Here is a 21,435-nt window from a genome sequence, read left to right as displayed (position 1 = left end):
GATGACTTGCATTTGCAAACTGAAGAATGTTCCAATAGAAGTTTCATGGTGACACACCAATCTGCAAACTGGCTCAGCCAGTAGTCAAAACAAGTCACTATGGGATCTGGGAAGCTGAAGTCTTTGAATGGGTCAGATTATCCTACGTCTAATTTGGCACAGATAAATTTGGGCTATAAATATGCAGCTTCCCTTTGTATTTTCAACTTGAATGGTCCAAAGCAAATAGGAAAAATGTGTGTGAACCTAATGGTGATTTAGAAATATGAGAATACTGTGATTAAACTGAAATTCACTTATTTTTGCTAGGGTCCTTCTTTTTATTAAAATGAGCAATAATTCAGTAGCATTGATAGCATCATATGTGGTTTGTTCTCTTTTTTTTCCAGCTCTATTGAGGTATTAACATATACCATGTATCAGTTTAAGGTATGGCATGTGATGATTCAATATACATATATATTGTGAAATGACTATTAGGACAAAGTTAATTAACACCTTCATCCCCTCACAGAATTACCACTTTTTGTGTGTGAGTGTTAACATTTAAGATCTGCTCTCTTAACAACTTGCAAGTATATAAATATGGTACTGTTCATTGTAGTCACCATGCTGTATATTACTCATCTTATAGCTGGGAGTTTGTACCCTTTAGTCTTCAGCTCCCTATTTCCCCCACCCCTCAGGCTCTGGCAACTACCATTCTGCTCTGTATTCTTATGAGGATGACTTTTTCAAATTTGACATGTAAGTGAGAACAGAGTATTTGTCTTTCTCTGTCTGACTTATTTCACTTAACATATGCACTCAAGTTCTACCCATGTTGTCATAAGCAGGGTTTCCTTTCTTCTCTGCCTGAATAATATTCCATCACATAAAAATAGATATATTCCAAAATATATATATTTATCCATTCACTTTCTTTATCCATTCATCCATCAATGAACACTTAGGTTGTTTCCATCTCTTGGCTGTTGTAAATAATGTTGCAATAAACACAGGGGTGCAGATATATCTTCAAAACAGTGATTTCCTTTCCTTCAGATATATACCCAGATGTGGAATTATTAGATCATGTGACAGTTCTATTTTTAACTATTCGAGGAACCTCCATACTGTTTTCCACAGTGGCTACACTAGTTTGCATTCCCACCAACAGTGCACAAGAGTTCCTTTTCTCCACATCGTCACCAACATTTGTTGTATTTTTGATACTAGTCATTCTGACAGGTGTGAGGTGATATCTCATTTTGGTTTTGATTTGCATTTCCCTGATGCTTACTGTTTTTTTTATTTATCTTTTGGCCATTTGTAGGTCTTCTTCGGAAAAATGTCTGTTCAAATCCTCCACCCATTTTTTAATTGAATTATTTGGGTTTTTGCTATTAAGTTTTATGACTTCTATATTTCTGCTACCTTTTATCAGATAGATGGTTTGCACATATATTCTCCTATTCCATAGGTTTTCTTTTTGTCTTTCATTTTGTTGTGCAGAAGCTTTTTAGTTTGATGTAGTCCCACTTGTCTGTTTTTGCTTTTGTTGCTTGTATTTTTATAATCATTGCTAAGGCCAATGTCAAAGAGCTCTTTTTCCCCTATGTTTTCTTCTAGGAGTTTTACAGTTTCCTGTCTTATAGTTAGGTCTTTAATCCATTTTGAGCTCATTTTTTTGTGAGTGATGTAAGATAGGAGTCCAGTTTCATTCTTTTCCATGTGAATATCCAGTTTTCCCCAACACCATTTATTGAAGAGACTATTCTTCCTCATTTGTATCTTTGGTTCCCCTGTCAAAAATATTAGTTAACCATATATGCAAGGGTTTATTTCTGGGCTCTCAGTTCTGTTCTCTTGGTCTCTATGTCTGTTTTCATGCCAGTACCATATGGTTTTGATTACTATAGCTTTGTAATAAAGTGTGAAATCAGGAATGGTGAGGTCTCCAACTTTGTTCTTTATCAGGATTACTTTGGTTATTTGGGTCTTTTATGTTTCCATATAAATTTTAGAATTGTTCTTTCTATTTCTATAAAAACTACGATTGGAATTTTGATAGGGATTGCACTGAATCTATAGATGGTTTGTGGTAATATGGACCTTTTAACAGTACTAATTCTTCCAACCCATGAATACAGGTATCTTTCCACTGATTTGTGTTTTCTTTAATTTCTTTCATTAATATCTTTTACTTTTCACAATGTTTTTTAATTTGTTTCTTCACTTAATACATGAGTGCTTAAGTTAATCTGAACATCTGTAATTGTAAGCTGGAAATTGAGTCACTTAAGAACATTTAACACTGAGAAAGACGGACGTTTACAAGGCACCTGGTTTTCATAGAAGTCTGTGTGAATCATTCAGGGGTCCCAAACCTAAGTGCCTATAATGAGGTAGGTACTACAAATTAGAGATGTGGACAGGTGAATGCCTGCCCCAGCTAAGGAAGAAGCTGTTACTTGGCACTCACCAATTAATGCCAGTTGTTCCGAATTTTCAAAAGAATTGCATTATAAGACTTTCCTAACTTTGAAAATGCTGGCAAATAGTTCAAAATCTTAAGAAGCCGTGAGCCAAACAAAAGGTCTAGAAACTTGGCCTTACAGCCACCGGTTTGTATATTTTACCATTTCACAATAAGTGAGCGACAGTTCTACAAATGTCTCCAGACGATAACCCCCCAAATACCCCATGCCCCTTAGTAGCCAGCGCTGAAAAGCAGGACTTCTCCTAAGGTCACATCGATCATTGTAGTTGTTCTTCTAAAATGGACAGTTTCCTCCTGCTAGAGATTTGATTTCATGGTGTCAGCATATGAGGTTCCCGTCACTTCATGACATGTCTTCTTTTAGGCCTGATGGAATTGGAACAGTGACTGTTGAAGAGAAGGAACGTTTCGAAGAAATCAAAGAGAGACTCCGAGTTCTGCTGGAAAATCAGATTACACATTTTAGGTGAGGATCTGGGGTTGAGGGGTTTATTAGGAGAGTGAGACTGGGGAGGGCCAAATAAAGGGCTTGATTTTCTAAGGCTGTTAACCTATCAGAGACACATTGGAGATTTATGAATAACTAAATGGAAGCGAAAACCAGTAGGACAGGGCTCCATGATAGCCAGAAGGCTTTGCAATCTTAAGTGTATTTTATTTCCACTGAAAGGACAGAGCCCTTCTTGTGCAAGCTGACCCTGGTCATCAATCTATTCTTTTAAAATCTATTACAAAATTGAAGGTGAAGTTACTTCAAGGTTCCTAGATCAGTGATAAGTCCTGGGAATCAGATCATTTGAACAGGGAAGGAAGGCAGTGGTACCCACATGGGAGTCTCCACTTTCTCCCTTGCCTCAGAAACAGGACTAGGTGTCTATGCAGGAAAAGACAGAAACTTAGATCAGACTTGGCAGATTGACTCTTCCCCACACGTGCAAGACAGCGAGCATGTCCAAGGTTTCAGCCTTGCTCCACATAGCCCACTTCTCCCTTGTAGCAAATCAGACATTTGTAATGCTGCACTGGTGGTTCTGGACTAGAAATCCTCAAATAGTAACTCAAAAATAGTAAGAACATTTATAATAATATCATAAACAGTTCCTTTTTATTAAACCCTTCCCACGGGTCAAGATACAGGACTAGAGGCTAGTTAGGCAGTAACTCAGTTTTTTATTCCCAGAACAACTTGGTAAGGTCGTTATTATAATCCCCATTAAATATAAATTAAACCAAAGCTGAGAGAGTTAAGGACTTGCGCCAGACCACCCACCGGACACCTGCATAGGACATAGTCTGAGTTTAAGTTGCCTCTGCTGGTCCCTTTGTACCATGAGGAACAGTATCTGGAAGGATCTGCGACAGCCTGAAAAACTCTTGGGAGTCCATGACATAGTTCCATCTGCACCACCAAAATCCTCCTGGACAAATTTTTATTGATTACACACTATATGCAAGAGGTATTGCCAATAACAAAAGATCCAATGACAATTAAAAACCACAGTCAAGGAAGGACACTTAGCAAAAGCATAAATTTGCTCAAAATACACTCCATTTCCTATAGTAATCCTTTGGAGACTTAGTAAGTGTGTTTGGATTTTAGCCTGTTTCAACTAATATTTTTTTACTGCTGGTCTCTATAATCATATAGAAGGTCACATGTGAGCTAACAAATGGTTTTCCTTCACAATAGAAATCTAAACAGAGCCTTATGTCATCACTCTAAATATTCTTTTCTGCTGCAGACATTTGCAGAGTCTCTCTTTAGTCATTATTCACACATACACATATATACATTATATACACACATATATGGTGTGAATTCAGATTAACATAACACAACGTGACAAAATAAAAAGCATTTTCTGTTCCTCAGAAAGAGTTGCTATAGGAATCAAATTGCAGCATATTTCATGCTAAAATATAATATATTTGGGCAACCTGAAGAATTTTCTCTTTTTTAGGTATTGCTTTCCATTTGGTCGACCTGAAGGTGCTTTAAAAGCTACTCTATCACTCTTGGAAAGGGTAAGAATGAAAGTAAAAGACAGATTACATAGATACAGACACGAACATAATCGTAATGAAATATTGTAGTTGAATGACCTAGTTTGTCATTTTTCAAGGCTTCGTTTACCATTCATCAAATACCAGAATAAATGCAAGGAAACTGCCAAAATTCTAGATATTTTGTCTCCAGACTCCCAAATAGTTAGCATATATTGAAGATATGTTCCTGGCCCTTCCCCGATTCATAGATGGGCTTTGCCATCCTAACTGTGCATTACAGTTCTGTGTTTTCTCTTTAACGATGGCTCTCAATCAATATTAAGTCACAAGGAGGCATTCACAACTCATTTTAAATTCGATCGATTTAAGAAATATAAATGAGTAACACATTTGGTTGAACCATCTTAATAATCATTTTTTTTCCACCGAAAGGTTTTGATGAAAGATATCGTGACCCCAGTACCACAAGAGGAGGTAAAAACAGTCATCCGGAAATGTCTAGAGCAGGCTGCTTTAGTCAACTATACCCGGCTATCAGAATACGCTAAAATCGAAGGTAAGGCTCCCTTCTGCCCCCATTTTTTTAATTTAAATTTTGGTATGCCTCCCTGGGGAAGAAGAATCTGTCTTTTCTAATGGGCACCAGAAAAGAGTGGTCCATCTGAGTATGTTAAACTGAAACTTGAAAGCACTTGAAATGTGAACGCTTCCTTGGCTGTGGCCAAATAAATGAATGAAGAACAGGGGCGCAGGGAACAGTCTTTGTAGGGGAAGAATACTGAATATAGCATGTGATCAGATAACTAAGGTCCTCCTGAGAGTCTTTGTCGGCACTAAGTTTGCTCTGTGACTAATGTTTTCCTATGAAAGAGTTCTGTAGGATTGTTAACTTCTTTAAGTAGAGAAAAACAAAGCACTTTGGAGGTAGAACAAGCATGGAACGAAACAACATCAAGATTTTGCTTAACTCTTTCTTGCCCCTTGACAGTATCTTGTCTTTTGGTAACATTTCAAACTTGATGGCAGGTTAGTGTCCAGTTGTCTCTGATGGCTCCTGGTTTGCTTTAGATCTCATTCATTCTTGTTGCTCCAGACCTAGGATGGTTGTTACCACTGCCCTCTCAAGTTTTAGGGAAGCAGGCACTGATGACCAAGTAGTCACCCAAAAGACACTTTGATTAAACTCTACTTGAGAAGATATGGTTCTTTGGGACCTATTCATTTGCAAAGGTATTAATCACTTTTCATTGTTACCCTGTTGGCTGCTATAGGGTGATTTGAAAACCACACCCAACTTGACCAGTGGTGTAAGTGTATAAATGTGGAAGTTCTGTGTGCAAAACTCAATGTGTCCGCATTCTGGAATCTGATGTTCTCTCACATGTGAAACACTTGACTAAAACCAGCAAATGCCCATTGTCTGCCTTTAGGACTTGACTGGGGGAAAAAAAAAAAAGGTCTAACCAACCACCAAAACCCTATCACTTACCCTGCCGAAGTCCTTGTTTCCTTAGAGAATTAGGTTAAGATCATGTCAAATCGCAGTGTTCTGTACATTACATGTCCTCCCTCTCTCAATTTTGTCTGTCTGACAATGCAAATTGTGTACCAGTGGTAATGAATTCATTGCTATGCACCCAGGGAGAAACACTTAAGAATTGGGCACTAAAAGGATGTTTATCAACTCTTGACTTGGTAATGAGTGACAAAAATAGAGGAACAAGAAGATCATTAAAGGGCTATGTTAGCAAATCATTGTTCTAGCATTTACCTTCCCAGGACATAATGATTGGTTGTATTTGGTAAAGTCAACCAGGTACCTAATAATTCTAGGCAAGGCCAGAGATGGGATGGGATCAAGAAACGTTCGGTTGCCATGGCTGCTGCCTCGTAGGCCTTGGTCTAGCTATTACTAGTCTTTTGGTAAGATCTGCTCTCTTCTTTCAGATAAATATATCCAAAAACAAACTTTAAGATCTGTAAGTAAAAATGCATTCATTTCCAAAGTAGATCAGCTGATCTGTAATTTCCTTTTGTGCCTCAATTCTTCTTGGTTGTGTTAATTATCTTTTGCACTGTGACTTTTAGGTCTGGGGATTCTTTGAAGAAACCAATCTTTTTTTTTTTCCAACTCTCTTTTCAGAGAAGTACCTCATTCCACACTACCTGCTCTCTTCCGCTTCTCTCCTTCCTTGTCCGTGATTGGCTCAGCCACTTTGTGATGTTACCTCTGCAAAAGTGGCTGTGACACCAATTTCAAAGCATGCTGGGATTGTTAATTCAGACAACCCAACATCCTCTGGCTGCATGTATCAGGTTTTCTTTCATGAACATAGTCCACCGTAGGCTGAGACATTGCAGCTTTGAAGATATTACTACCAAACAACTTTCTTTTACAAGGTTCCAATCCTATGCTCAGAAAAGAAATCTTACATTTCTGCATTTGAGCCCCTCTGTGAGCACTAACAGCTTAGTCCCCTGAGAATTTTGGAAAGAAGTTGTAGTGATATTGCTGGAGACTATGTTTATGAAGAAATACCTCAAGAGCCTTAGATACTAAAGTCTGAAATCCTTAGTATCTTGGAGCCTTAAATCAATGAAATTCTGTTTCCCTTTACTCATGATGTTTTTGGTCATTGTACTCTTGCAAACAATTCTAAAGAGACGTGTAAAATCATGGTCACAATCTCTCTCGTGACTCACGGCATGCTGAATGGTTAATCCAGTAGATCTCCAATTTTGAAACTCCTTTTTCTTTTATCCTGTGTTTATCCCAAAATACTCTGTGGCTATTTTCCTTTGAGCTAATGTAACGTATTCCTCTAACCTATGACCTTTAACCTCTTTACCTCTGACCTAAGCCTCTTGCATGCCCAAATCCTCTTTTATAGGGAAAAAGAGAGAAATGTATGAGCATCCTGTCTTCTGCTTGGCCTCCCAAGTGATGGATTTAACCATTCGTGAGTACCTACCACCTCCTCGCCATGCTGTCTTCACTCTTTCTGTTTTCATTATTTCAAGAAAATCCAGATCCAAACCAACTCACTCTCCTTGCTTCAAGTTTTTTAGCATTGGCTTGTCTGTTGATTCTGTCTGTGAAACCCAGTGTGAGAAGTCCAGTCACTTTTTATCAGCCTAAAACAGGTTAGACAATTAAGCCATTTGTTTGTGGTAAACTCAGATTTGTCCGTAAGTTTTTCAGTTATTCTCTGTCTGTGACCTGAATGCATTTTTACTTTGCTTGTGTGTAACCCCAATTTGTAAAGTGCTTGTCACTGGTACACAATCAAAAGGTAGCCGCTAGGCTGGGAGCGATGCGTTAGGTGTCAGATAAAGGACAGTTGGGGCAAAATCATGCCTTCTTTACCATGTTTAAGATGTCAAACTATTTTGGGTATAAGATCACACAAGGTGGTCCATTCTCTGTAAAAATTAGATCTTATACGCCTCCTGTCTGTTCTCTTTCAAGCTGGGAAGCTTTTCCTTGTTCTCTCTGGAGATTTTGACTTGTCCTTGTCCTCTAAGCTCTGGCTAGAACATATGACTTAATTGTCACTTGGAGAGTTCGTGTATGTTTCATAGCTTGATTTCACATTAAACTTAATTTTACTAATTTTCTATTTGTGCAGCATTTTCCACCTCTGTGAAGGAGCCTTTTTTTGCTGGCCCCCACACTTCGGGGCGGTGGGAACCCAAGGGCAACCTTTTCCTTCCAATATCATGTATCACACATAAGTGGGGGGCATTTTGGTCCATTTGCTCATTAATCCTGCATATGTGTTCTTGTTTCTCTCTCTTCTCTCCTTGTTGTGCTCTCTCTTTCAAATAGAGAATCAAAAGGATGCAGGTGAACCAACTGTATATGCATTATAAACTATCAGGACTGTTGAGTTATATTGAGTTTCTGTTTTCGTTTTTGTTTTTAAGAGCTCCTTAACGTATGGACTCCCAAAGACTGATGTGGAGTTGCAATGATACTTAAGGAGTTAATTTGTGCTGTCTAACTATATCTCTTGCCCATTAGATGTTGACCTCTATAGAGCAGAATTTATGTAAAGGCATAAGCTTTGAAGGAACAGAACTCTGGTTTGCTGCGGAGCTTCATTTCATCTTCGGTTTCAGGATTCAGTGATTTGGCCTCATGTGCTTAAAAAAAAACAAAAGTTACTGAACCAAACTAACTCTTCCTCTTTGTTTTTCATTTATTTTTTCTGTTTTCTGCCCTAATGACAAGTTTGTGTTCTTTGATGAATGTTTATCAGTCAAGACAGAGAGAAGTTGTGTCCATGTTGTTCTTGTACGTATTGTGTGATGAGACAGGATGCACTCAGAGGGTGGCTGAGCACAGGCTGTTGCTGGAGTTTCATGAGAGGAAAGATCTTAGAGAGTTCTCTGGCTTTGGAAATTTTCTTCTTGTTTGGTCCCCAAACTTCTGAGCATATTTTGAGGAAAGCTTTAACTTAAAACTTTAATAAATACATGCTTTTGATCATTGTTTTTAAGTAAATCCTCAAAAGGTAATTAAACATATTTCATTTAATCAAAGTTGAATGCATTTCAGATCAATTCAGAAAGCAGTTTTGTGCACATGCCAAGCACCAAGCTAGCAAGAGGTATTTGAAGACTCACAAACCTATGTTCAAAACACATGAGCCTTTCTCTCCCTGAAAGAGAAGGTATTCATTCATTCATTCATTCATCCATCCATCCATCCATCCGTCCATTCATCCATTCATTCATTTATTCATTCTTTAGACAAGTGCTTAGTGGGAGCCTACCATATGCCAGGTACAGTTGTGAAAGCCAGGGACTAGTAAACAAGAGGGAAGTAGCTGTTAACCTTATGGAGCATATATGCAAATGGGTGTCTAAGTGTAAATTACAAATTCAGTACACGGTAACACCAATTGATAGAGTGATGTGTAAGAGTGCATTATCAGAAAACCATGGACGTTTCCACAAGGGTGGTGAGCTTGAATGCAGCTTGAAAGATAAATCAGAATCAGTGAAAGGGAGCTGAGATTGGAAAGTGGAAAGGTAACTTAGATAGAATATGTGCAAATGCATAAAACTGTATAGCTAATAGAAATAGTTAATTCTTCAAAAAATAGCTAATTCTTATTCAATGTGTATTATGTGCCAGGTATAAGTGCTTTATATGTATTAATTCATTTAATCCTCAAAACTCCTTATGAGGTAGATACTACTATTATTCACATTTTAGAGAGGAGCCATCTGAAGCACAGGTTAAAAACACACTCCTAGAAGAGTAAGTGGTAGAGCCAGAACCTGAGCCCAGACGGAGGCCACACTCTTAAGTACTCTGTAATTCAGTGTGATTGCAAGACAAGGTGCATTGATGGCAGTAATGGGTGCTGATGATGGCAATGCATGCAGGAGGTAAGGTCTCATATATGCCTTAATGATGGGGTTCAGAATGTATCTCATGGGCCAGAGGTTCTTAACCTGGAATCTATGCCAATGTTTGCATGCATATAGATTTTTCAAGGGACAAACTCCACAGGTCTCACTTCCAAAGGTGAAGGCTTTTTAAGCAAGGGAGTAGATTGGTAACTTACAGTACAGAAAAATCATACTGTCCATACCATGATGGACAGAAAGAACTGGGTAGCAGAAAGAGAATAAAATAGACCTAAAAGGTTAAGGTCAAAGCAGAGATGGTTTGAAGCTTGGTATGTCCCAGACCTCTTCTAGGCAAAGCAGACCTAAATCACAATCATCATCGTAATTGCTTCTTCCCTGACCTTTAAATCTTTTTTTCTTACCCTCCCCCTCCCTCTTCAATTTTCTTAGGGGAGCAAAGCAAAAACACGCAGACAGGTGTGCAAAAACCAACTGATGGAGGGGGCAGGGCACAGCTGGAGTCACCTGTGTAAATTGGGGTGGACAGCTACAGAGTTCTTTAGTCAGGCTGTGCTTCAAGAAGCTATGGGACTCGGCATATGGCATTTTGGTGGACTTATGTTTTCTGTCTGGTGGCATTATTAGAAATTAAATATTCTGTTTACTTACAGTATCTTAAAAATAAACGATGTAAAAGGCTGCTACTCTATGAAAGAAAAACTGTGACTCCTGCAAATGAATTCTATAATTTTAAATACATTTCGTTTAAACTGTCACACATTCTGAACCCAGTAAGCTCTGAGAAAGTCTACACTACTATTGCTGTTTTGCCTCAATTCTTGGCTAAATACTTGCATAATTTTCTGAGCATCATAAGGATTCTACTGGAACTTGAAATAAAACAATTTTTCCTTCACATACGCCAAGGAATTGTATGATTAGATAGATAGATAGGTAGATAGATAGATAGCCCACCTATGGGCCCAAGCACTATGCTGAGGACTTTACATGGAGGATTTAATTCAATCTGTACCTTAGTCCTATAAATAAGGCTTCATTATTGCCCCTTTTACAAATTCAGATAGAATAAGTCACTTTCTCAAGAAGGATTTGAACCCAGATCTTTCTAAATTCAAACAACATCCCTTTTTGTTTCTTTCCACCGTGCAGCCTTTCCAACTTGGACAATATCCATTCATTCAGTGAATAAGTTCCAAAGTATCTACTCCAGGAAGAACACAAAAACAAACAAACAACAAACAGAAACCAGAGCAGTCCTTTCGGGACCAGATCATTATCAAATCCTTTCATTGGGAAGTCTTCTCGAGCAGCTGAGATTCTCTAAGATTGCCAAGAACTGAGGACTTGTTTTTCTCTACAATTGACAGAAACTTGCTAGAGCAGGTCAAACACATCCAAAGGACTGCCAAGCAGATTCTGTAGTCAACACTTTGTAGCTTTTCCTATCTCCAGTCAAACTTCCCATAGGTCCAAGGTCCTGCACATATTCAGGAGCCCCCACCGCATGGCCCACCTTATCTTTCAGCCACAAGATAATGGCCACACCCATAATCCATTAGCTGGCATGAGTTTTCAGTATGACAGCTGATGATGTCCAGTTAGCATCCTTTATGTACAGCTCCAAGAAAACACTACTTCAGAACCAGCCTGAGCACTCAGGAATTGTTACACCAAAAACTTAAATCCCTATTTTGGGTCCAATGGGTTTTTTTTTAATTCTTTAAGCCTCATTTTTATTTTCTGTAAAAGGGGCTGATAATGGTTCCTCCCCCAAAGAGTTACTGGCAAGATTAAAATACATATTCCAAATAAAGCTTTTAGCACACTACCTGGCACATAGTAAATACTCATTATATATATTAGTTATTATCATTTATTTTATTTAAAAAGAAACTTCTAAATCCAGATGTGTAGTGTAGACATATTATTTGATTTCAGAAATAGAATATAAAACAATGCTTCTCAAAGTTCAATGGTCATACAAGTCCCTGAGGATCTTGGTAAAAACATAGATTCTGATTTGGTAGGTCTTGGGTGGGACCTGAAAATCTGCATTTCTAACAAGCTCCCACATGATGCTGAAGCTACTGATCTAGGGATTGCAATTGGGATGTCAATGAAATCTAGGGGGAAGCTGATTTATTGTTTTATCATAAACTTCAAAATAAAACATTGCAATAAAGCTCTACATATATCTGTTAAATACCCACAAAGTTCCAGGAGCTCTGCCAGGCACCAGAGCAATGAGCAAAAGTAGCCATGGTCACTACCTGGGAGCTTATAATAAGGTAGAGAACACAAATGTAAAACAAGTAATTACATTCTGCTGACTATGATAAAGGGAAATGTAAGGTGCTGCAGGTAGGCAGCACAAGGAGATTTTACCTAAGCCAGGGTCTTTGAAGCATTCCCAAGAGGAGATGTCCTGGAAGTCGAGGGCTGATTCCCCAGGAAGAACTGTCTGGGGTATTCCTGTCCTCGTTGAAGTGTTTGCCTCTATTGACCATCCTTCCAAATGCCCCAAGATCCTGTGCCAGAGAGCTTGTGATCATATACATAAAAGCTTATTTGGGGACTTCATGGATATTTAATAATTAAAGCAGGATTCTTACTATAGCAAGTGACAAAAAAAGAAAACAAAAAACCTAAAACAAAACACTCAAAAAGCTTAAGCAAGAAAGGGGAATTTTTTCCCCTATGTAGCTAGGAAATGCATGGAGGAGCTGGACTCAGGGATAAAGAATTTTAGTGTGTTTTGATCTCTCCAACGGCTGGCAGCCTTCTTTAATGTGACTGGGAGTCACGATAGAGGGGTTGGGAACATGGCTATAGATGGCACCAGGCTTTTATCCTAGCAGACGACCCTAGAAGAATAAGAATTTTCCTTTCCAGGCAATTGTATAATATTTCAGAGAAGGGCCTCATTGGCCCAGCTTGAGTCACATGTTAATCCCTGAACCAATCATATCACCCATGATCAAGTGGGGTGCTGTAGTTGGCCTGGCTTGGCTCGTATGACTGCCCGTGTATTTGTGGAAGTTATTGCCTGACATACCCACCAGAACCATGTGGAGTAGAGAGGCAATTCTCCTGAGGAAGGTTACTGTACATACATGAATAACAGATGTCCACTACTGTGTCCATCCAAAATTAAGTTTATTTCTCTTGAGTGCAACAGTTCAGTCTTAAGAGTAAAGCGTGATTTAGGGTACAAAGATACAAAACTAGAGAAGAAACATATTATAATAGCATTACTTCTTCCTTGCTGTTGCAATGTAATTTAAATAAAAAGTATTTTAAATGATCTTAAATCATTTTTAATTGCATCAAGACACCCGAAGTTGTTCTCTGATTTGGAAGTTTAAGTTATAATGTTTACTATTCAGTGATTTAGTTTAGTATATTTGTTAAGTAACCAGGGGCTTTTGGTAACAGATAAAGTTATTGTATAGCTATAAGCATATTGCCACTACAGAGTATTTGTTTTTCCGTGAAAGCACTGCATTGGGTAGAATCCACTGAGGATTTCCTTCCACCAATATTTGAGGACATGCCCCAGGGTCCTGCCAGGAACTTCTTTAGCCCCTAGAAATACAAAATTCATTGGGCATAGGTAGAACTGACATTGAATATGATATGCTATTTTTAAGGGCCATATGTGCTTAAGTAGAGGTATCAACAGAGGAGGTGGACCTTTGTTATAAAGGCACTCTTGTTATGGCATATGAAGGTATAGCTCTTGTTATGAAGGGATCTCGTAAAGGCTTCTGAGCAGGGGTATGACAGGCTCAAATGTGTGCTTTACGAGGTCACTCTGGCTGCTACATAGACAATGAACTGCAGAGGAGGAAAGGGACTAAAGGCCGGCTGGCAGTCTTTAGCAACAGTTGAGGTGGAGATGATGAGATGAGTTGCATGTCTACCCCCTCAGCAAGAATGTGGGCACATGACCTAATACAGTGGAAGGAAAAACCAAGAGGACATTTTGGAGATAGAAATGGATAGGCCATGCCACCCATGGCCTTATAGGGAAGAGACAAAGATGACTACCAGGAAAATAGTAGAGAAAACAACCCATGATTCATCCACATCTTTATTACCATATACTTTATACTGTGCTAGAGATGAAATCTCCTGAAAGGGAGTGATGAAGATGCAATGCATCAAGTGTATATAACGGATAACCTCACTGAAGAAATTATGCTGAATTGTAACCTTGCATTAAATGTATGGTCCAGTGAGCCATCATTTTAGAGAGGCAGGGTACTCTGGAAGGCCGACGTGGCAATCTACTTAGCTTTCTATTCCTACTCTAGCTCTTGTCCCCGCCCCCCCCACTCCCAAATCGTAGCAAACTGCTACAGGCTAGTTATTTCCAGTGATAGCATAATACTAACACTGGCATCTTCAGCAACACATCAATAGGTTGGAAGTTGGTGTTAAGTGGGCTTTCCATCAACCATATCCATCTCTCATATGATATTTCAGGGACTGGCAATTCCCTCACTGGAAGCAGAGATGGTCAGGTTATTTAAGGGCTAATTGGAGTGTCTCTCGCTCCTGGATGCTTCTCTTCCTTGGCTTAGCTGAGCATGCAGAGGAATTCTCTTTTTGTTTTTTCTGCAGTCACATTTAACTCTCTCTCTGGAAGCCAAGCAGATTTAATTGTGTAAACATGAGCAATGGTAATTGGGTAAATGAAGTTGGAAACCAAGGTATGATGTTTTTGTTTTGCTCTGTGAGGAAAAAAAATAGGGAGCTTGTTTTTCTATGGTGGCAAACCTCACTGTCAGAATTCTGGACAGGCAGTTGGCAGGAGGGAATCCCTTTACGAATTTTCATCAAGACCCACTGAGCTGAAATATGTATCGGCTGCCTCATGGGTGGGTTCTGGATCAGCCCGGGGACACTTCATTGTTTTATACACCACCAGGTCAAGTGTTTCTCTACACACGCTCAGCTATCTGGGTGAGAATGAGTAAGAAGTTGCCATGAGAATTGCATGCTCAGGTAACACACATTCACTGAAAGAGCCATGGGGATGCGTTACCAGAGATGTACCTAACTTACAGTACAGCTGTAAGTGGAAAACCAGATTTTAACAAATATATTAAAATACGGAATACTTTTTTATAAAGCATCAGTAGTTGTTTTCCTCTAAATAGCTTTAATTCAACACTGATTTTTCCAAATTCTACTTAGGCACAGTATTTTCCAAACAAAAGATTTAAATAAGAGGAGACTGGTAAATATTTTTTTTTTAGTCCTACATTCAAAACACTGAGGTGGTCCCACAAGCAAAAGACCTCATCAACTTTCCCTTTCAATAGATGGTTTTGCCAGAATATTATATTTAACCTTATTTCTTATATTTTTATCTCTGTTGCTAGAATTCCATTTCCTATAAGCCTGCAGTAAAATTCATTTTCCCAGTTGAAAATTCAAGCAAACCAAGAAGCAAACTTGGCAATGTAGTATGTCCCCCCTCACCATACAGATTGCTTTATAAATGAGGAACTATTAAAAAGGAGTAGGTCTAAGGTTAATGAGACACTCATTAAAGAGAGAGAATTGTAGAAGCTGATAGTGCTCTGTGTGTGTATTTAAGGAGAGGCTATTGTTACAGGATGTTTGCTGTGCTGATATCGTAAACCACATGACAGATGGGTCAAGTGCTGATTACAGTATTCTAACATTTGGAATAGCAAGTAACATATTTGATAAGCTGGCAAGTTTTTATATATGATTCAACCCACAATATAAAAGCCACGAGAATTCCAATTGAAAATAATTAAATGAGCTGGAGACAATCAGATGCCACACATTTTTCCCCAAAATGACAGATTTTGACATGTTGAAATTCCACAAAGGGAGCAAGAATATTCCCTAGCTCACTTGAACTAATAATGGCCCTTCATCTGCTTTTGTAAAGCAATTAATTCCTGCCTTCTCACAGTGTTGGAGAGAACAGTAAACGTCTTTAGGCACCTTAGGCTTTACAGAGATCTATCCACGCATTGTTTTATTTGCTCTTATCATCAGCCCCGCAAGGTATATAAAAAAGATACTAATATTCTCGCTTCATAGCTGAGGAAACTGAAGCACAGAGAGGTTTAAGGAGAAGGTGGAAGGTACATGAGAAAGTTAAGTAGCATATTGAGGGTGAGAAGCCAGATCTTCCAGCTATGAATCCATCAAGTCTGATCACTGGGAAGAGGAAGCAGCTATTCACATAGAGGCGTTCTTCATTGAACAAAAGTGTATCTTCTTTCTGTCAATGATGCTGCCACCATCATTCATGTGTATCCATCTGGAGAAAGGCATCCAGTGTTTGCATTCAGCCTCTGAGCGTCTCGGTAGGGTGGTACGGGTGACGCTGGTAAGAGTCCCGTCCCTTGTCACACAATGTCATATCTCTGTAATACTGCAGTAATTCCAGGAAAGCAGCAGCCCTCCATCTGTGTTTTATCATTGTTGCTTGTTTTGTTGTTCTTTTCAGACTTTATCATCTTCCTGGTCACCTTTGTGAAAGTCACGTTGTTTCTTTCCTTTTTTTACTGTCTCTCCTCACCTCCCTGAGCAGCTCCCCCGCTACCTCCTGGGCCTCCTCCACCCACCCAAAAGCAGACCAGCATGTTATATCAGAGGCTCAAAGGCATGCCTAGGCCAAAACCAAGTACTGTAAACTTCTACCATTACTTTATTCAGCAGCTTTTTAGTTTAGTTTGCTTTTCTGTTCATTTTTCTTCTTGAAATTTTGTTTCGGTTTGGAACACGAAGCTGAGGCTCAGGCTCTCAAGTTTGACACTGTAGGTTTTGAGACAGTCGAAAGAGAGCATTTATTTCCAAATGTCCACATTTTTTTGTCTAGCTATGTCTGACATATGCAACATTTTCAAATTTCAATGTCAGCACAAAATAACATTGTTGTTGCATAACATTTTGCATGACGATTTTTTTTATATGTTATGAGCTTCAATTCTGTTGTATGAAATGTTTACTAAGTATACAGTAGTTACAGCTCCCCTTCTTCAGTGCTCCAGCTAGTACAAGATTGGGTGATAGGAATGTTGCAATACATTTCAAGACAGCAGAAGTGACAAAAAAAATATCATGTCTAAGCACAAATTTCTCCTTGACCTCTGATGGGGGGTGAGGGAAGGGAGGACGTGCTAGAGGATTTTGCACAATATTTTCTTTAAAGACAACATCTTAGAGAAGTTGTTTTTAGTACCATTTTTGCCACTTAGCTAGTCAGTTAGATATGCAAATGAAGAAGAAAACAGTGTCGTGTCTCAATAAAGTGGCTTGATCTATAGATAATGGTATTACAGCTAATTAATAGTAAATGAAAGTTTGCTACATGGGTTAATTGGAAGATCAAGCATCCTAGATTAAAGGATCCTAAACCTGCTTTTTATTTTATTGGTTGCGTGTTAAAGTAAAATTATAAAAGGTTTTATTAAACATACTGTTTGTATATATACATCAGGCATACACATATCTGTGTACATGTGCACACACTTAGAATGACTGCATGCACATATACACTTTATGTGTATCTATCAATATATATTGTAGTCAATCTAAGAGTACTGCATATTAAAACAAATCTTCAGGTGGTCCTAGCTTAAGCATCTTGGATTTCTCCAAACATAAAAATCATTCACATGAAAATACATAAAAATATTGGTGGGGATTACTTCATGTCTATATCATATGTCATGTACAGTAGAATTCCCCTAGATTTGGTGAGTATTCCATGCAAAGGACAATGTTTTTTATTCTTAAAGCTAGAGATTTCAAAGATGTGCCCCAAGTGGGATTTCCTGCAGATTTGTATTAATGTGCAGGCTTGTCTGGTTACTAGAAAATGTATGTAAGTGTGTGATGTGTGTATGTAGGTGTATGTGTCGAATGGGTAATAAGCATAGGATGAGGAATTTGCAAATTGGTGTGTAAATGTGAATACCAACTAATAAAAAATAGTAGCTTATGCATATTTACTATCAAAATGCAAATACTTCATTCTACACATATTACTCAAACATATATACACAGTATGTTTGTAGAAATGCCTGAAAGTCTACTGATGAAATTATGATAGCCCATTTATGAAATTATACACAGACCAGGTACCCCAAATGCATAGAAGTCAATCTTCTCACTCATTCTCTCTCCACATATTTATTGCTCCAGACCAGGCAATGAGCCCTTGACCCTAAACTCTGCACATTTCCTTCCTCTGAGTGTTGGATATTCCCCACCTGATCTATATATTTATGTTCCCCGCCGCTCCCCCCTTCATGCCCTAACCATATCCAGCCACATTTCCACCTGTACACAGTAGAGACAATGGAGCAATCCATTGGCCTGAATCCAGAAAGCCCACTTTCACACCAGTCATTGGACCTTGTTGGACTGAAACTTTCAGTACTTTGACAATCTTACCCAACCCCATTTACCATTCTTAGTTTCCATTGGCTGAGATACTCTTTTTGCATAGTGCTTCACTGAATTTGTTTTTCATTATTAAATCCCAGATTACTAATCATCTGACATGTTCATCACCTGTCTAACAAATGTACAAAAGAAAATTATATGGCTCTCTTAAATTTCTTTTGTAAATCAGCAGTCACCCATGACTTTGTTTAAACCCCACGCACCCCAAGACAACAACACAAACAACAACGAAACCTTCTTGTGAAGTATTGAATAATTTCCATTAGCAGGAAAATCCTGAAACCAAGATATATCTGCTTTAGATGAAGAGATAAAAATAAGTTTTGGCAGTCTTTTTGTGCACATATATACCTGCCTGTGGAATCACACTAACAGATCCTTATTGCCATTACACTCTGTGTGTTCCAAAGGACTCTGAGGCTTCAAGGTTTAAAGGTTTCAACATGAAATAGAAGATCCCTTGTGAGTACAGACTGGTTAAATTGAAGCAATTTCATTGGCCAAGAAAATCTGTATATTTTAAATTTTACTGTTTTTCCCCAGGAGAAAAGTTTTTAATTTTTGGTAACATAATGACCTTACCAAACATTCATGGATTCAGCTCTACAAAAGATTCAGCATCAACCAGGTCCAGTTTGTGGCTATCAACACTATCAAAACTAAAAACAAAGAAACAGTTTGGAGTATATTGTTGCCACCCACCTGATAAAATTTCAGTTGCACCAACAGGTGGCACAAACTCCCACCAGTTCCTCCCGTAATCTACCCCCAACACCCTTTTAATGATTCTATCCTGCCTTCTACCTAATGGTCCAGGAATGTCCCTTAACTTTCAGTCTCCTCCCTGGACAACTTAAAACAGCCAGACCTTTGATTCTGTTTGTTCAAAATGAACATTCCAGTACCTGTTAAACGTGCAGACCTGTAATGAAAAACAATACTGTAGTATCAAATGTTCAGGGACAAATGCAGGAAACAAATGTCACAGCAGTCAAGAGTAAGCTTCCCACTTCAGGTAGCATGAACACAGTCTAGAGAGTGATCTAAGATAGTACATTTATGCTGTCTTTAAAGAACGTGTGTACAAAATGTCACTAAATTTGAAATGGGCTGTCATAAACTTAAGGTAGCTTAATATGCAAATTTGAAGCTGGAGCACTGCTTTTTCTTAATATGTATTCTAAGGACGATGGTGATAATAACAGAATGGCTTTATGGTTTGCTCACTACTAATTACGTGGCACTTAACATCTGCATGAAACTTTAAAAAAAATTGGTAACTATTTGACATTTCTTATCCACTAGTTCTAATGGCCACAAAACTAGCCTGAGGCTTTCGCTGAATTTTAACACAAATTCTTGTACTACAGAAAATGTAGGCCGGTTAATCACTCCTGCCAAAAAGCTGGAAGACACAATCCGCCTTGCTGAGCTAGTCATTGAGGTTCTCCAACAGAATGAGGAGCATCACGCAGAGGTGAGCAGGCATGGCGGGAAAATGTCTCTTTGGGTGTCCCTCAGCTGGACAGTGCAGAACTGATCCTACCAGCGACATGAACAAGATTCCTTAACACCCATTTTCTTTTAACTGGTCTTGCAAAGAGAAGGAAAGGGCAAGTGTTGCAAGGAGAAGCCTTTGGAAGGTTGTGTAAAACAAGCAAAAAGTGGTTGCATGTTGTCCATTTCAGCTTAAGTTTTCAGATGTTTTAGCAAGAAGCAAAAGAGGTGAGTATATTTTAAAGATAATTTATTCAAGCAGCATATGGTTATTGTCCAGAACACACAATATACTTTTTGGTCTTCTGTGGTTGTCGTTGTTGCTACCACTGTTGTTTTTATTTATTTTATTTGGTGTGTGGATCACAGGCCATGTTTTTGAATTTATCTCTGTAACTTACTCTCTGCTTGCACTAGAGTCTTCATTTGTTAATCTCGGATGACCTAGGTTGCTAAACACAGTGATGGAAGCAAATTATTCTGTGTTGTTCAACCTGTCGATTCGCCAACATACATCTAATAGATAGATACAGCTTTCTGTCTTTTTTTTTTTTTTTACGAACCACTGCCAAAAATGATCATTTTGATAATCATTGTAAACTAAGGGATTTCAAGGCTAACTAAATCCCAAACCTGTAAGGACTTAAACAACACAACCCTTAAAAAAAAAAAGATTCCAAGATTCCATTATGGTCAAACTATTTCATCAGCTCTTGTTTCAAAACTGAGATTTAAAATCATTGCTCTTAAAATAACCTTTTTGAAAATTGCACTAATTTTCACTCTTCCTCTCCAGTTAATTCTACAGCTAAAGGGGGAAATAAGGCATTCCATAAAAGCTATTTCTCAAGCACTTAAAATGATCATTCCCATGATAAATGAAAATTGACAGTATAGTTAAATAATATATAATACACCATAAATCCAACCGTCCCGACTAATGCCTGATTGCATATTTAAATTTCCTCCCTGTTTTTCTACTGTTCCACTCAATCATGGCTGATCGTGGCAGGGAAAAGAGGTATGTGACTAAACCGAATGAGCCAGCCACCTGCTGTCATAGTCTGTGCATGCCCTTCCAGTACCATGTCTTCTACTGGGACTTTTCCTGGGTGCTCCTGCTTTCTAACACTGACCCAAGGAATGTAACAGCAACTTCCAGTGGACTGCTTGTGAAATGGTGGCCCTCCACGGCAGGGTAAATGTGGGGGTTCTCTTGTGCGTGCATGAAGCGATTGATATACCTAACAACAACGGCAGTTACATCCCGACACGCGCCTCCCACCTGCCTGGATTCTGTCCTTAGCCTGTCTCAGTTTCCTATGTCTGTCTGTACTTCCCTTTCTCACAGCAGATGAGTACCGACCGTAGTAACCGGTAGCTGGCCAGAGTGATACTAATCTTCCTCTATGACTGTCTGTATGTGAACCATATATACAGTATTTATATATAGAGAGAGTGCCAAAGATTCATGATTTCCCCGAAAATCCTCCTAAGAATGGGGTGAAGACCCCTTGAGGTGAGTGTAACTATCTCCAAAGCACCCAGCAGTGCACGGCCAGGAATGAGAAGAGGGGCCAAATCAACACCCTCCAAACATG

The 21,435-nt window shown here is 38.7% G+C and overlaps 1 protein-coding gene across 1 annotated transcript in view; it reads left to right on the top strand.

The window, feature by feature from the left end:
* The window catches only part of CADPS (calcium dependent secretion activator), a 476,365-nt gene that overhangs the window by 356,576 nt on the left and 98,354 nt on the right, over nt 1-21,435 (top strand). The window contains exons 15-21 of the mRNA XM_035728423.1: nt 2,847-2,948; nt 4,444-4,507; nt 4,922-5,045; nt 7,381-7,449; nt 8,319-8,336; nt 19,708-19,814; nt 20,847-20,855. Coding sequence (XP_035584316.1) covers nt 2,847-2,948; nt 4,444-4,507; nt 4,922-5,045; nt 7,381-7,449; nt 8,319-8,336; nt 19,708-19,814; nt 20,847-20,855 — 493 coding nt within the window. The remainder of the gene's footprint in view (nt 1-2,846; nt 2,949-4,443; nt 4,508-4,921; nt 5,046-7,380; nt 7,450-8,318; nt 8,337-19,707; nt 19,815-20,846; nt 20,856-21,435) is intronic.

This window comes from Zalophus californianus, chromosome 1, assembly GCF_009762305.2.
Source record: "Zalophus californianus isolate mZalCal1 chromosome 1, mZalCal1.pri.v2, whole genome shotgun sequence".
Lineage (NCBI taxonomy): Eukaryota > Metazoa > Chordata > Mammalia > Carnivora > Otariidae > Zalophus > Zalophus californianus.
The sequence above is the reverse complement of the archived record's forward strand: the minus strand, read 5'-3'. Positions and strand labels throughout refer to the sequence as shown.